The sequence below is a fragment of the Antechinus flavipes genome, chromosome 1 (assembly GCF_016432865.1).
Source record: "Antechinus flavipes isolate AdamAnt ecotype Samford, QLD, Australia chromosome 1, AdamAnt_v2, whole genome shotgun sequence".
In the NCBI taxonomy this organism is placed as follows: domain Eukaryota; kingdom Metazoa; phylum Chordata; class Mammalia; order Dasyuromorphia; family Dasyuridae; genus Antechinus; species Antechinus flavipes.
In genome coordinates, this window is record NC_067398.1 from 693,488,130 (window position 1) to 693,503,248 (window position 15,119).

The window sequence follows — 15,119 nt, forward strand, 5'->3', positions numbered from 1 at the left end:
ATCCAGGGGATGGGAGTGGGGAGAAAAGATGGAGAAAAATTTGGAACACAAAGTTTTGCAAAGGTGAATGTTGAAAACTGTCTTTGCATGTATTCTGAAAATGAAAACACTATTTTTTTTTAAAAAAGGAAGTTATGTTAGATGATTTTTAAAAATGAGCACTTTTTTAAACCTGTGCTTTCAGTAGCATAGGGGATCTGCAGAAAGAAAACGCCCTCATCGGTACAGAGACGACCTGCTCTCTCCTTCTCCTCTCTGATTTCTTGGGGAGGCCGAGGGCTTGAGGAAAAAGAAGTGTTGAAATAATTCACAAATCTCTAAGCACCAGGGCACTCAGAAGACTGTCGGAACAGGTTGTGATTTGATTTGGTCTTTAATGTAAAATTGAGTCAGTGATGCTTTCTTAGTGGTCAGAACAAAAATAAATTACAGTCTATTTAACATGTTAGTCATATGAATAATCACAAATGTGTCAGGCTACAAATACAGAAAAATAAATAGGGAATCTAAGTTTTACACTCTTGTTAAAACCTTATCTTTCCAATAGCCTTTAACAAAAGTAACACTGAAGATTACAAAAGCCTTTTACGGATACATGAGCATTAATGCAGAGCATACATTCAGAGGGCTATCTTTTCTTCCTCTCTTTCTTTAAATAAAAGAGAAGAGAATTCTTGCTTTGATCCACTGGCCCAATTCTGGAAGCATAGGGCAGTGTCAGAGAGGCCTGAGCTTCGGGCTACTCAGAGGCCAGAAAGCGTACGATGCACGTTGATGTCTTCTCTTACTTGACAAGAGGCCTTTTTTTCTATTGCACAGTAAATGCTGAACCAGGAACAGCTACTGTCAGAGAACATTTCGGGTTCAAACCTCCCATTGCCCTTCTTATACAAGATTTGTGACGATTACTTTGATTCACTTAGAAACATCTGAAGAGAGAGAAAAGAGAGTAAATAATCTGGAGTCTAATTTCTTTTTTTTTCTTTTTTGTGTCCACACCTTTATTTTATTTTATTTTATTTTTTTCATGGATTATGTTTTTATATTTATTTCACACTATTCCCTTTCACATACTGTAGCTTATATTCTTTTTTTAAAAAAATTTTTATTTAATAATTACTTTATATTGACATTCGTTTCTGTTCCGATTTTTTTTTCCCCTCCCTCCCTTCACCCCCTCCCCTAGATGGCAAGCAGTCCTTTATATGTTGGATATGTTGCAGTATATCCTAGATACAATATATGTTTGCAGAACCGAACAGTTCTCTTGTTGCATAGGGAGAATTGGATTCAGAAGGTATAAATAACCCAGGAAGAAAAACAAAAATGCAGATAGTTCACATTCGTTTCCCAGTGTTCTTTCTTTGGGTGTAGCTGCTTTTGTCCGTCATTTATCAATTGAAACTCAGGTCTCTTTGTCAAAGAAATCCACTTCCATCAAAATATGTCCTCATACAATATCGTTGTCGAAGTGTATAATGATCTCCTGGTTCTGCTCATTTCACTTAGCATCAGTTCATGTAAGTCTCGCCAGTCCTCTCTGTATTCATCCTGCTGGTCATTTCTTACAGAGCAATAATATTCCATAACATTCATATACCACAATTTACCCAGCCATTCTCCAATTGATGGGCATACATTCGTTTTCCAGTTTCTAGCCACTACAAACAGGGCTGCCACAAACATTTTGGCACATACAGGTCCCTTTCCCTTCTTTAGTATTTCTTTGGGATATAAGCCCAATAGAAACACTGCTGGATCAAAGGGTATGCACAATTTGATAATTTTTTGGGCATAATTCCAGATTGTGGAGTCTAATTTCTTAATGATTTTTCTTTTCACAAGAAAAAAGATTTTGCAACTTTAAGAACCATTTAAGAACTGGATTACTGAAATGCACACCCAAAGAAGCTCATCTAACAAATCTCAGGTTAGGCAAGATAAAGGAAAGGTTGAAACAATCTCCAGACACCACATGCAATTTTGTTCCTACTTTTAAATTTTGTTTTCTAAGTTTTTTTTTTATTGAATCAACTTCCCCTTTCTTGAGTAAAAGCAATCTTGTGCCATCAATATAAGTCTGATATGATATGAAATGAAAACTAGAAGAGAGCCCAAAGAAGATTAACAAAGCATCCTAAACAAAAATTTCCAGCTTATAGCTGAGTTCAACTGGATTTAAAGTCATTGCCACACCAGAAACTGGAAACCGAATGGATGCCCATCAATTAGAGAATGGCTGAATGAATTGTGGTATATGAATATTATGGAATATTATTGTTCTGTAAGAAATGACCAATGGGAGGATTTCAGAGAGGCCTCGAGAGACTTAGAGGAACTGATGCTGAGCGAAATGAGCAGAACCAGGAGATCATTATATACTTCAACAACAATCTATATCACAATCAATTCTGATGGTCGTGGCCATCTCCAGCAATGAGATGAATCAAATCAGTTCCAATGGAGCAGTAATGAACTGAACCAGCTAAAGCCAGCAAAAGAACTCTGGGAGATGACTATGAACATAGAATTCCCAATCCCTCTATTTTTGCCCACCTCCATTTTTGATTTCCTTCACAGGCTAATTGTACACTATTTCAAAATCCAATTATTTTTGAACAGCAAAATAACTGTATGGACATGTATGCTTATATTGTATTTAACTTATACTCTAACATATTTAACATCTACTGGTCAACCTGCCATCTAGGGGAGGGGATGGGGGAAAGGAAGGGAAAAGTTGGAACAAAAGATTTGGCAATTATCAATGTTATAAAATTACTCCTGCATATATCTGGTAAGTAAAAAGCTATAATAAAAAAATAAAGTCATTGCCACATTGGGAACTGAAGTTATGGCTCCAGAGTCAGTTTCTGAGTTCAAATCCTGTCTGTTGACTTTTACTGCTGTACAATTTTGAAAAATCCTGTATGCTCCGAGTCTGTTTTCCTCACCCGCAAAATGGGGGATTGGACAAGATCCTATTTCCCACCCTCCACCAAAACCAGCTGGAACCAGTTGGAGACCAGAGGGATTGAGACTGACTCACATGTAGGCAGCTGTTAAGTGTCAGAGTCCCCAGCCAGGCTTCTGCCTATCACACTCCAGTGCCTCCATGTCATCAAACTTCCATTTCCCAGTGATATAATCATTTTTACTGTTTACTTATCAATACAACACCTGTTCTTCTATTGAAAATGTAGCTCCGTGAGCAGTCATGAAGCTGACAGACTTGGGACTGGCTGAGCCTGTCACAGCCAGGAGGCAGGTTGAATGTGCACACTCCAGACCCACCAGATCATTTTTCCCAACAGACTACTCAGCTAAAATCTGTGTCGCAAAGATTCACTGAAAACAGGAGCATGTTCTGAAGTGGACACAGTCAAAAACATTGTAAACACACATACTCATGATCTTTTTTTTCTTTTTTGCTGAGACAATTGGGGTTAAGTGACTTGCCCAGGGTCACACAGACAGGAAGTGTTAAGTGTCTGAGGACAGATTTGAACTCGGGTCCTCCTGACTTCAGGGCTCGTGCTCTAACCACTGCACCGCCTAGCTGCCTCATACACATGATCTTAATAAAGAAAAACCATCCACTTCAGGACACAGGGAACGTGCATGTTGGAAGCAAAGGTCTCTCGCTATGGTTGCAGAGGCTCTCCTTACCTTCACGATGTCACATGGAGCTATATCAGGTGGCACAGGGCTCCCACAATGTCTTAAGTATTCCGTTATCAGGACTGAGGCTTCGTCCAAACTATGCAATAGAAAAAGTGATCTCATTAATGCTTCAGAGTTTATGTGGTTGCAATACAAATAAGGTGGAGCTACAAGCAACTCTGGTCATCCTGGAGAGGAGCTACAGAAAACGGTTCAACCAGTTATGGATGGGTACAAACTGGGCCATGGAATCCTAACAGAATCCTACTCTGTAAGAGAGTGCTCCTGTAGCATGACCCTTTGCCTCACTGATGTGCAATTATCTATTTAAATATTAGCCTTTTTCCTGAAATAAATCTAAAACTAAAGAATTTCAAACCCACCCAGTTGTCTGCATCTCATTTCTTACTTCAGGCACGGAAGGAGACATCCCAGAATGCACCTTTCCGGGCTAACATACCTGTCATCGTGGACGAGATAATTCACCAACTCCCTGACCTTCTTGGTACTTATCACTTGTGCTTTCAACAGCGGAAAGTATTTTGTGTTTGTCAGCGTTCCAAACTGCCTCTTGCTGATGATGTGATTCAGAATAAAATTCCTCACCTGCGAAATGACAAATCTCCCTCCATTGGAATTGTGGCACAGAGCCCAAGCCATCACCCCGAGTTGTGGCAGTTTAGATAATCGTACACTCGACACCACAATCAACCCTTTTTCCAGGGGCCTTAGTCCTTGTATTGACAGCAAAAACTCAATAGTGTCAGTTACTATTTTATGTTTCATAGATAAATCTGATTCAATAGTTTTAATAGCTAAAATGCACATTTTGAACACATGACTACGTGAAATGATGCTCTAAGGGGCAGTGATTTTGTCAGTAGAGAGCAGGAAGCCTTCCTCCGCTTATTTAATCAGTCTTTGGCATTGGTATGGGGCCCAGAAATGGGAAGTGAAGAAGTCCCCTGTTAGGGTCGTTTTACAAATGGGTCAGCCCAGTGCAAACAGGAGGTTGAACCTGAGCAGCCTGGAAGTAATTTCTGTGACCAGAGACTGCCTCATGGGCGGGACCCTAGTTATACTGAGATAGCTTCATAAGGGGAGACATCTCCCTCTCTGATTGGCTGTGTGTGTGAGACCTCACAGACCCTTTTTAAGCCCACTGCAGCTGGAGGTCATTTTTTTTATCCTGGGGTAGCTGAATAAAGTGGATGGATAGCCAAGAGAGCTAAGGAGCTTGATAGCGAATACGTGGGTCTCTTGCAGACCTGGTGTTCACTTAGGAGTTAACAGGTCAGGGCGTTATGTGAGCAAGTATAATAAAGACTAAGTTTGCACATGGCTGTTCTTGAGCACGCTATCAGTTATTAAACTACAGTTCAAGAAATCATAGCCAGAGACCTCTGAAGGCCTCGGAAGAGGTGAGCCAGGTTAAAGTTGGCTGACATTGCAAAGGTCAGTGGCCAGTAGAGTCTCTGAAGCTCTGGGAATTAGGAGAGACTGGCAATGTAAAGAGCTGCAGAGTAATACTAGGGCACTTGCAAATGAAGTGACTGCCCAGAGTGAAGTATTCCTGTCCTTTACAGTCCCCCAGTTAGGAAGGGTCAGTGGGGGGTGGATGTTCCACAAGATCTTCTAGATGAACTTGGGTACTTCCCCCTCTGTGCCAGATCTCCCCTTGGCAATATGGAAGCTAGAATGTGTCAAGGCCTGTTCAAGGCCAGCACTCACCCACAAGATAAAATCTATGTCAAAGCTGAACTGGAGCATCTACTTACTTGACAGGCAAATCCCGCCAGCCGGCCGGTGTTCATATGTTCATCTACTTGTTGTAAAACAGTCTCGAGGTTACACCATCCTAGGAAATTCTGGTGGGAAAAAATAGAGAACGAAAAGTCAACAGTGGCGATCCAGAAGGGATGGAAAGAAAGCAGCGTCCTCCCTGGTAAGGCGAGTCATGGAAACCTGGAAGCTTTCCACTTGGAAGTTGTCAAGGCTTAAGGAAAGTTGAAGTAGAGACAATGGAGCATTCGTGGGAGGGCTCATCAGGGTCAGAGTGTGGCAAGTTTGTCTCAGTTCAATCAAAAGGTTCTTATTGGGCAAGACGAGGGCGATGAAATATGTCCCTACCATCTCCGCAGGAAGACAGCGAGGGAAGGAGGGAAGGAAAACATTCTAGGCTTGGGGACAGCTTGTACAGAGGTACAGAGGGAAATTCATTTCCTAAGAAGAACAGGGAAGGTAGCTAGGGCAGATGTGAAGGGGGGTTCTGTATGACAGTCCTAGATAAATAGGCTGGAATCAGGGATTAGTGAGGAGTTTAAAATGTGCAGTCGAGAAACTACAATTTTATCCTCAAAGCAAAAGAGAAGTATCCTGAGCAGGGGAGCCACTTGGTCCTGCATATTCTGGCCGCTGTTTCTGGAGGCTCCAGGCAGATCATGTAATTTCTTTTTCATTCGGCTGACTTGAGCACATGTGGTATTGCTCCCCTGGCCCCCATCCTTCTTGCTTAGGAACTGTTAATACACAGAGTCAGTGCTTTCTGGAAAGGGTCCGACCATGAGGGATTGTTCTTTTTTTTTTTTTTTAATTTTTTTTTAATTTAATTTTATTTAATAATAACTTTGTAGTGACAGAATCCATGCCAGGGTAATTTTTTACAACATTATCCCTTGTACTCGCTTATGTTTCATTTTTTCCCCTCCCTCCCTCCACCCTCCCCCCCAAGATGGCAAGCAGTCCTATATATGTTAAATATGTTGCAGTATATCCTAGATACAATACATATTTGCAGAACCAAACAGTTCCATGAGGGATTGTTCTAATCACAGCCTTTGTTAAGTTCCCAGACATAGCTACCCATCTCTTGTATGTGTGCTCTCAGGACTAATTCACTTCTCTTTTTGTATCACAAGAAGGCAGCACAGTCCAGTAATGACTTTTTTATTCACTCTTACAAGGCTGAATGGGACAGACTTGAAGCAGGGAGACTAATTAAGAGGCCTTTATAACCATCTGGGTGGGAAGTAACAGGCTCCCAACCTGGGCAGGGTGGGTGGACATATGAGCAGAGAGAGAGAGATGTTGCCCACAACTGACCAAGGCGAGAGAGATGACTCAAGACGTTCTGTTGGGGAGACCAGAAAGACAGTGATTTCTATAACTGACATCAGGGTGTCAGAAGGATGGGAGAGCTGGGGGCAGGGGGCATAAAAGAAAGAAGATCCCACATCTTATTTCCTTTTGAATGCTCTGCTACCTTCTCACCTCAAGCCGCCCTCACTAAAACCAAAATGGTGTTTTTCACTATTTTGTAAATGACTTCATGACCATGCGTTCTTGCTTTTGCACAGGTGATAACTGTGAAACCAAATGCTGGCCTTGGTCTTGGTGACCTGTCTCATCTTTAGAACGTGATAGGAACCCTTTTCCCTCTTAAAATGTTGTTTAGAAACAACCAATCTGGGTCCTGGACAAAAGGCATTTTACGAAATTTTGCCCAACTATTTCAGTCTGAATTCATTCATTTGATGAATCTCTGTAAGCCCCCAGTTTGGACAAGATCCAGTGCTGGACATGGAGAAACAAAGAACGAATGGAATAGTCCTTGGACACAAGGAGGCTAGAAAGCTCATCCCTCCCTGCACGTGGCGGTGGACACATCTACATCATAACTAACATTTGCACTGAGCTTACTTTGTACCAGGCAGTGTGCTAAGTGCTTTACAATTATCCCATTTGATCTTCACAGCCAAATTCGGAGGAGATGCTATTATCATTCCCATTTTTAACAGAGAAGGAAACTGAGGCACAGAAAGTGATCTGCCTAAGGTCACCAAGCTAGTCAAAAGCTAGATTTAAGCTCACAACTTCCTGACTCCAGGCCCACCTCACTGCCTGAATACAACTGATAGGTTGATTGGTTTTGGTTTTTGGTGTTTTTTATTGTTATAAGAAATGTTTCCTAGCTAGAGAGTGGAAAGGATATGGTCAGAAATGAAGGAGATTGAAAACCAAAGAAATCAATAACATCCCTTCTTTAAAAAAAAAAAAAAAAGTAGAACCCTTATCCCTTTAAAGGGATTTATAATCTAGTAAGACAGATAAAACAGAAACACAAATAACTAAGACAGAATTGGGCCCTGGGAGAGATTTATATGAACAGATGCTGAGAGAATGAATAGAAATAAGAGAACATTATAAGTAGCACAGTGGATAGAGCACCAGCCTTGAATCAGGAGTTCAAATCTGGCCTCAGACACTTAAGACTTCCTGGCTGTGTGACCCTGGACAAGTCACTTAACCCCAATTGCCTCAGGAAAAAAAAAGAAAAAGAAAAAGAGAACATCATATATAGCAGAAAGATTATGGGATGGTCAATCCTGATGGATGTGGCTCTTTTCAACAATGTGATTCAGGCCAATCCCAGTAGATTTGTGATGGAGAGCGCCATCTGCACCCAGAGAGAGGACTATGGGGACTGAATGTGAATCACAGCATGGTATTTTCACCTTTTTTGCTGTTGTCTGCTTGCTCTTTGTTTTCTTTCTCTCTCTTTTTTTCTTCTTTTTGATCTGACTTTTCTTGTGCAGCACGATAAATGTAGAAATATATGTAGAAGAATCACATATGTTTAACATATATTGAATTGCCTGCTATCTGAAGGAGGGGGTAGAGGAAGAGAGAGAGAAAAACTTGGATTTTTGCAGGGTTTTGCAGTAGTGAATGTTGAAAACGATGCAAATTTTTGAAAATGAAAAGATTAAAAAATAAAAGAATTCTGATCTACAAAAAAAAAAAAAAAAAAGACATGACAAGAAAAGAAAAAGAAAACTATCTCATAAATTTACAGGAGCATAAGGTGTACCAGCAACTTCCTCATAAATTCAGAGGCCTAAAGAATTGGAAATTGGGGGAATAAACAAGTCGTGGTGTATGAATGTAATGGAACAAGACTACTGTACTATAAAAAATAATAAGCAGGTGAATTTCAGAAAAACCAGGAAAGACTTATATGAAACATATGCTAAGTGAAGTGAGCAGAATCAGGAGAACATGGTACATGTTAAGATCAACTATGAGAGACTTAATTCTTGTCAACAATACAATAATCCAAGAGAATTACCAAAAAACTCATGATGGCAAAAACCATCCACATTCAGAGAAAGAACTATGGATGAGCCTCATGGCCCCTCTGGAAAGGATTTTCCCTTTATTGGGCCACAAAAACTAATCAATAATCCAATAAATAATTCATTGGCTATTTCATTTGTTATAGGGAATCTGTGTTGAGGAAGCCTCTTCTACTAATGTGTCTTAGAGACTGTGCTACTATCTACAAATGTGGTTATGAGGCTTGCCCAAGATCACAAAGATAGCATGTATTTGGAGTAGGACTTGAATTCCCTCCTCAGATGTCAACTCTTCCTCCACCACACTCCACAAACTCCCATCACCACCTGCACTTGGCCTGTGAAGGCCTCCACAACCTGGTGCCTCCCTGGGACTTTCTAGCTTCTGTGAGCAGCAATATAGGTCTCCCTGCTATTCTTCATAGCTGACACTCCATGCCTGTCCGCTGTGATTGGGAGGCTCTTTGTCCCCACATCCTCACCTCTCCCTCCAGGCTTCCTCCTAGTCCCATCTTCTGCAAGTGGCAAACTTTCCCAGAAATGCAGAGTGTGTGAAGAGAGTTAAAGAGATAGGAGCAGACAGACAGGTTGGAGAGAGACTGTGAAAGCTCTTCAATGTTAGGTAAGTAACATTTCTTCTGCAGTCTTGAGCTACTCATTAAATCCTGCAGGTCTTTCATTTTCACCTGCTTAGATGGTCGTTCTGACTGACTTGCAAGTAAAAGTCTTTGTAACAAAAACTCTTGTGTTTCTTTGAATCTTGCTTTAAATGGGGTTTCTTTTCCTTTCAAAGACCCATAGCCCTTGTTTAATTTTTAAAGTGAAAAAATACAGTCTAAATGGATTTTTCTGCCCTTTCTGCCCTTCAGACACCAGTTGCCATAGGAAAAGATGGGCAGCTGGGGTCTGAGCTGAAGACAAGACGATGCTCCCTCTGCTGGCCATGCTCTGAATTGCAGTCACAATCCCTCCCAAAAGGGATTCCTGGGTCCCTTGGGCAGTGTTTGGTAAAACCCACCGACCCTTGCTCCGAATCATGCTTTTAAATGCAACCAAAAAACTGTAGATTGCATTTTTAGTTATATCGAACAGTGTTAAGTGTCTGAGGCCAGATTTGAGCTCAGGTCCTCCTGACTTCAGAGCTGGTGCTCCATCCACTGTACAAACTAGCTGCCCCTTTTATTTTTATTTTTTGATTTTGTTTTGTTTTTGTTATTCATTATTAGTTATATAGAAACAGTCATCAAAATATGACAAAAAGAAGCTGGGACAGCAGATTAAGCGTCTCTGCCTTGATGCAGTTCACAGCATTGAGGGCTGAAGTTAGGGTGGAGCGCCAGAACCGGTCCCGTCCAGCTCCGTTGTACAGAAGGGGAAACGGGCCAAGAGAGGGTGACTGGCCCAAACGGGAGCGGAGCTGGGGCTAGCACCCAAAGCCGGTCATGGCTAACCCTTCTACAGCGCTTACTGCGTGCCGGACACTGCACCCCGAGCTTCACGTGATCTCATTTGCTCCTCACAACAACCCTGAGATGTGAGGACTGTGACGCTGCCTGTTTACTGATGAGAAAACAAGCTTAATCACACAATATTGAGGGGATGAGGACAGACTTGAACTCAGGTCTCCCTAACTCCCTAATGCCTGACAGCTGGATGGTGTAGTGGATAGAGTGCCAGGCCTGGAGTCAGCAAGTCCCGAGTTCAAATCTGGTTGCAGACACTGACCGGCTGTGTCACTTCACCCTGTGTGCCTCGGTTTCCTCATCTATAAGATGGGCTGGAGAAGGAAATGGCCAACCATTCTAGTCGACTTGCCATGAAAACCCCAGATAGGGTCAGGAAGCAGTGGGAAATGGCTAAACAGTCTAAAAGGAAACTTCCACAAAAGGTTCTTGGCCTGAATGAGGGAGATCTGATTGCTCCCCCCTGGGCCCACTGGGCCTCGTCTGGAAACTTCCGTGTCCATCTTCCTACCCTTGGGCTCCTCCCGGATATGCACTTAGCCCAACGCTCACGAGGATGTTCCCAATCCAGTAACCCAAGACAAAATACATCAATAAAAATTACATTTTAAAAGAACTGATTTTCAATCTGAAATGGACAAATGAAAAGAATCACCGGTATGTAGGGATACGGCGAGTTAATTTTCTCCACCAAACCTGCATGTCCAGTAACGGCCAAAACCAGGGCTGGCCCTCTGGAAGCATGCTCAGGAGGATGGAGAGGTGGTGAGGGGACTGGGGAGCTGAGCATGGCTGGGCCGTCAGGGAGATACAGAACCGGGCCCGTCTGGCAAGAATAACTCAAACACGCCAGGGCCAGGATGAGGAGGGCGATGGGAGGGAGGAGATGGAGCTCTTTCCAGGCTGCCATTTTGAAAAATCAAGACTTCAAATGGGTTTATTCCCCATAAGAAGAGCATTGATGTGATCAAGGAAGAATTACTTTTGGGTGCTCAGTCTGACTACCAGTTTTCAGGAAACGGCAATGAGAGCTGACCGCTGAGGTCGTCTAGGCTTGTAGAAAAACAGGGAGAGCCCTGGGCTACAGAGACGCCATGCAAGCTGGGGGGTGGGAATGTGGGGAGGGGGCGGGGTTCCTGGGTCAGGGGTCCCTCCTTAGTACCTGAAGCTGCTGGTCTCTCTTATCCGAGTGGGGCATCAGTAGGAGGCAAGCCAGGGCAAAGCCTGGAAGCTCCAGCTGGCTGTACTGCTTAGCAACTGCAACCATATCAAGGTCCATGGAAACAGGACACCTGCAAAAGAACAGGCCATAACTTCCTAAAGAAGAGTCTGTGGCAATAGAAGACGCTAATCACCTTTAGTGGTTTTTCACAATTGCTTTTTACCTCCTCAACTTTTCATGATTTAAAAAATTAAAAAAAAATAGATTTTTTAAAAAACAATTAAAATACTATTGGCTTAAATGCAAATCAAAGTCATCTACAACATTGCTCATGGACTGATGTGAAAAGGAAGGCTAATAAATGTATTTATTCCAAATAAATATATCATCAGCATCAGCATCAACATATTTATCTTGAATGTATTACAGATTTATCACAAATAATCACTAAGTATTAAGTGTTTCCTATGTGCCAGGCACTGGGCTAAGCACTGGGGAGAAAAAGAAAGGTATTGTTCCTGGATCCTCAGGGAGGACATTCTAATGGGACAGTCAATTTTTAAATGACTAGGCAATCAGACAGGAAGAAAATAAAGAAAATTTGTAACTATTCACTGACTAAGTCCTTCCTCCTTAGCTCTTCCTATTCCCTTCTATTTTTTCCTATTTTTGTCTAGAGCTCATTTGGTATTTGCAAACTATCTCCCCTATTAGACTGTAAACGTGTCAAGAGCAGGGACTGTCTCTGTTTCCCGGCAATTAGCACAGTGCACATAGTAGGCATTTAATAAATGTTTATTAACTGACAGAGCATTCCAATCAGACTTGAAAGCTAAATCCTTAGTAAGATGATAGAACACATCTGTCGCTAAAGATCTAGACGTCTTAAGTTTAAAAGAAATAGAAGGAAACAGGGAAGAGCTAAAGGAGGAAGGCCCTAGTCATCAAACACTTAGAAGCTTTCTTTACTCTCCTCCTCTCCAATCGCTTCTTTATGCGCCTTGGACATTCCTAGATGTTTAAAAATTGCTAGACACATACTTGGTGCTTCACAAATCCTTGGAAAAAATAATCATTTTATTTACAGAGAGTCAGCTAGCTGGTACAATGGATCCAGAGCCAGGCCTGGAGTCAGGAAGCCTTTTATTAATTCACATCTGGCCTCAGACACTTCCTATCTGTGTGATAGGCAAGTCACTTAACCCTGTTTGCCTCAGTTTTCTCATCTGTAAAATAAGCTGAAGGAGGAAATGGCAAGCCACTGCAGTATCTTTGTCGGGAAAACCCAAATAGGTTCACAAGAAATCGGACACAACTGAAATGACTAAATAACTAAAAACGTTTATACCCAAGTGCTACTTCCATCACAGAAAGGAGAAGAGCCAGAAGGCACCGCAGAGGTCACGGTTACGGCTTGTCCAAAGGCACAGGCACACTGGGAAGCAGAGCTGGGATTTGCACCCAGGTCCTTTGAGCCCCAGTTCAGCGAGCCACCCTCCCACCCACACAATGTGACAGCGCCACACAGAAGCCCCAAAGCTCTAAGGAGCAAGAGGCCACGAGAAAGACTTACGTGGCAGGTTCAGCAACTTTGAAGCAAATGTGGAGGATGGTCTAGAGATTTTCTTAAGATCAAATGGTTTTCTAATGTCCAAATAGTTTTGTCATTTTTCTTGGAAATATAGAAACAAAACTTTACTTACTCAAGGAGAACCACCAGACTCTCACAACAGGCCAGTAACTGAGTAGGACTCAGGGGGTAAGAGGCTGAGAAGAAAAATTTAAAATCCAAATAAAAAACTCTGACATCTCAATAACAATATTCTTATCCCTGAATTATACCAGCCAGGGATTGGAAAGCCAAAGAAGAAAAAAGGTACCTGAGATCAGTGGTATCTGGGAGACTCGCTGCCAAGCTCTGCCGAAGTAAGGGATCTGTAGGAATGAAGCATATCACAGATTTGGGGTATATAGTAGATCCCTTGTCCCCCCCCCAAATCTCTGCCCACGTGCACAAGTCCTGCCCATTGCTACCCACAGTGACAAATTCCTAACTGCCTTTCTAGTCTGGAAAAGTCACCTCCTCTGGATGGGTCAGACCTGGCAACTCCACCCACCCGAGGTCAACGGAACCCGAGGTCCAGGCTAAACTGACTGTTCCACTGACCAGAGCACAAGGCATGGCCCTCCAAGAACAGGCCTTCTTCTGGGGCAGAACATTCTGTGGTATACTAGAAAACTCATGTCTCTCATGAGGGTAGAGGTCACACTAAAATATCTACCTTTACCCAGGAAATGGTCAATGCACAAAATTTTCTTTCAGAAAGTACATACCTGCCATAAGGAATATATATTGGAAATTGCTGATAAGACAATCCTTAGATAGTTAATCTGTGAAAATAAATTTCAATGAATAATTAATATTTAATATAATTATTATATATATAAATACAATAAAATATAATTATTTAAAGATAAAATATATATTCTATCAAGAGTACAGTTGTAACTTTTATATAATTTAACTTATACATTTCATACATTTTAAATAATAACACATATTTATGTTTAATTTTTATATATTATTTGTATAGTTTATATAAAATTTTAACCTTTGCACTTTACTTGTTATTCTATTTAATCCAACTTGGCAGGTAGGCACTATTCCTGCTCCCACTTTGTAGATGGGGAAACATGAGGCTGAGTGACAGTTAAGTAACTTGCCTGGGGTCATGCAACTAGCAAAAGGGACACAGAACCTGAGTTCACTCTTTCTGACCCAGTCCGGCTCTCACACTGCCCTTCTTAGCTGTCACCAAATGTCATCATCTGTTTCCCATGTCCACAACTTTCAGGGGGCCTAAGGAAGCCCGGGCTCTCTGAGGCTTTGCCAATGCAACACAGACTAGGATATGGCCAGGCTTGAAGACTTCAAGTGAAGGTCCTCTGAGGACCCGCCACAGTAAGCACCCGGCTTATCATCAGGGGTTTGGTCGTTGGGTGGCTGATGTTTTCAGCAATTCCTGAAGATAGCCTACTGGAGGCAGTTAGGGGGTGAAAAAGTGAGGGCTAGGCCTGGAGTCAGGAAGACCCGAGTTCAGATCCTGATTTACACACTTCCCATCTGTATGACTGGGCACGTCACCTTATCTGTTTCCCTGGGTTTTTCCATCTGTTAAAGGGAGATATAATAAATAGCACATTCCTGCCAGGGATGTTGCAAGGATAAAATGAGACATTTATAAGTACTTTGCAAATCTTAGAGCACAATATAAATGCTTATTATTGTTCTTGTAGCACAGAGGGACTGCTATCTCTATTGACAAGGGAACTACCCAGACCAATGAAGTCTCAGCTTGGTGAAGGATTAAAGTACAAGTTTAAGAAAAGCTTTCGGAAACAAGCTTGCATTGAGACTTAACAGCAGATTGTAACATAGCCATTTTTGTTGGGCTGCTCAATGGAATTTTTGCAGAGTAGAATAATTTGCCTAAGTTATTTAAGGTCTCCGTGTTTTCTGTCCTCAACTGCATCTGGTTTTTCTTTCTCTCTCTGAAAGCCTGGCCTGAACTTTGCCTGCAGTGGGTGCTTAATAAATGCTTCCCTATTTCCTCCTATTTCTTTTAAACTTATGTATCTGCATTATATAGGTGCCTTACAACCACCACTGATATAAAATCCTTAAGAAATTCTCTG

At 41.9% G+C, this 15,119-nt stretch overlaps 1 protein-coding gene across 1 annotated transcript in view; it reads right to left on the bottom strand.

The window, feature by feature from the left end:
* Positions 1-354: 354 nt before the first annotated feature.
* Positions 355-15,119, bottom strand: part of KNTC1 (kinetochore associated 1) — a 90,056-nt gene continuing 75,291 nt past the window's right edge. The window contains 8 exon segments of the mRNA XM_051972711.1: positions 355-929; positions 3,670-3,760; positions 4,124-4,269; positions 5,442-5,531; positions 11,424-11,553; positions 13,127-13,190; positions 13,304-13,358; positions 13,758-13,814. Of these exon segments, the coding sequence (XP_051828671.1) occupies positions 906-929; positions 3,670-3,760; positions 4,124-4,269; positions 5,442-5,531; positions 11,424-11,553; positions 13,127-13,190; positions 13,304-13,358; positions 13,758-13,814 (657 nt within the window). The 3' untranslated portion in view covers positions 355-905.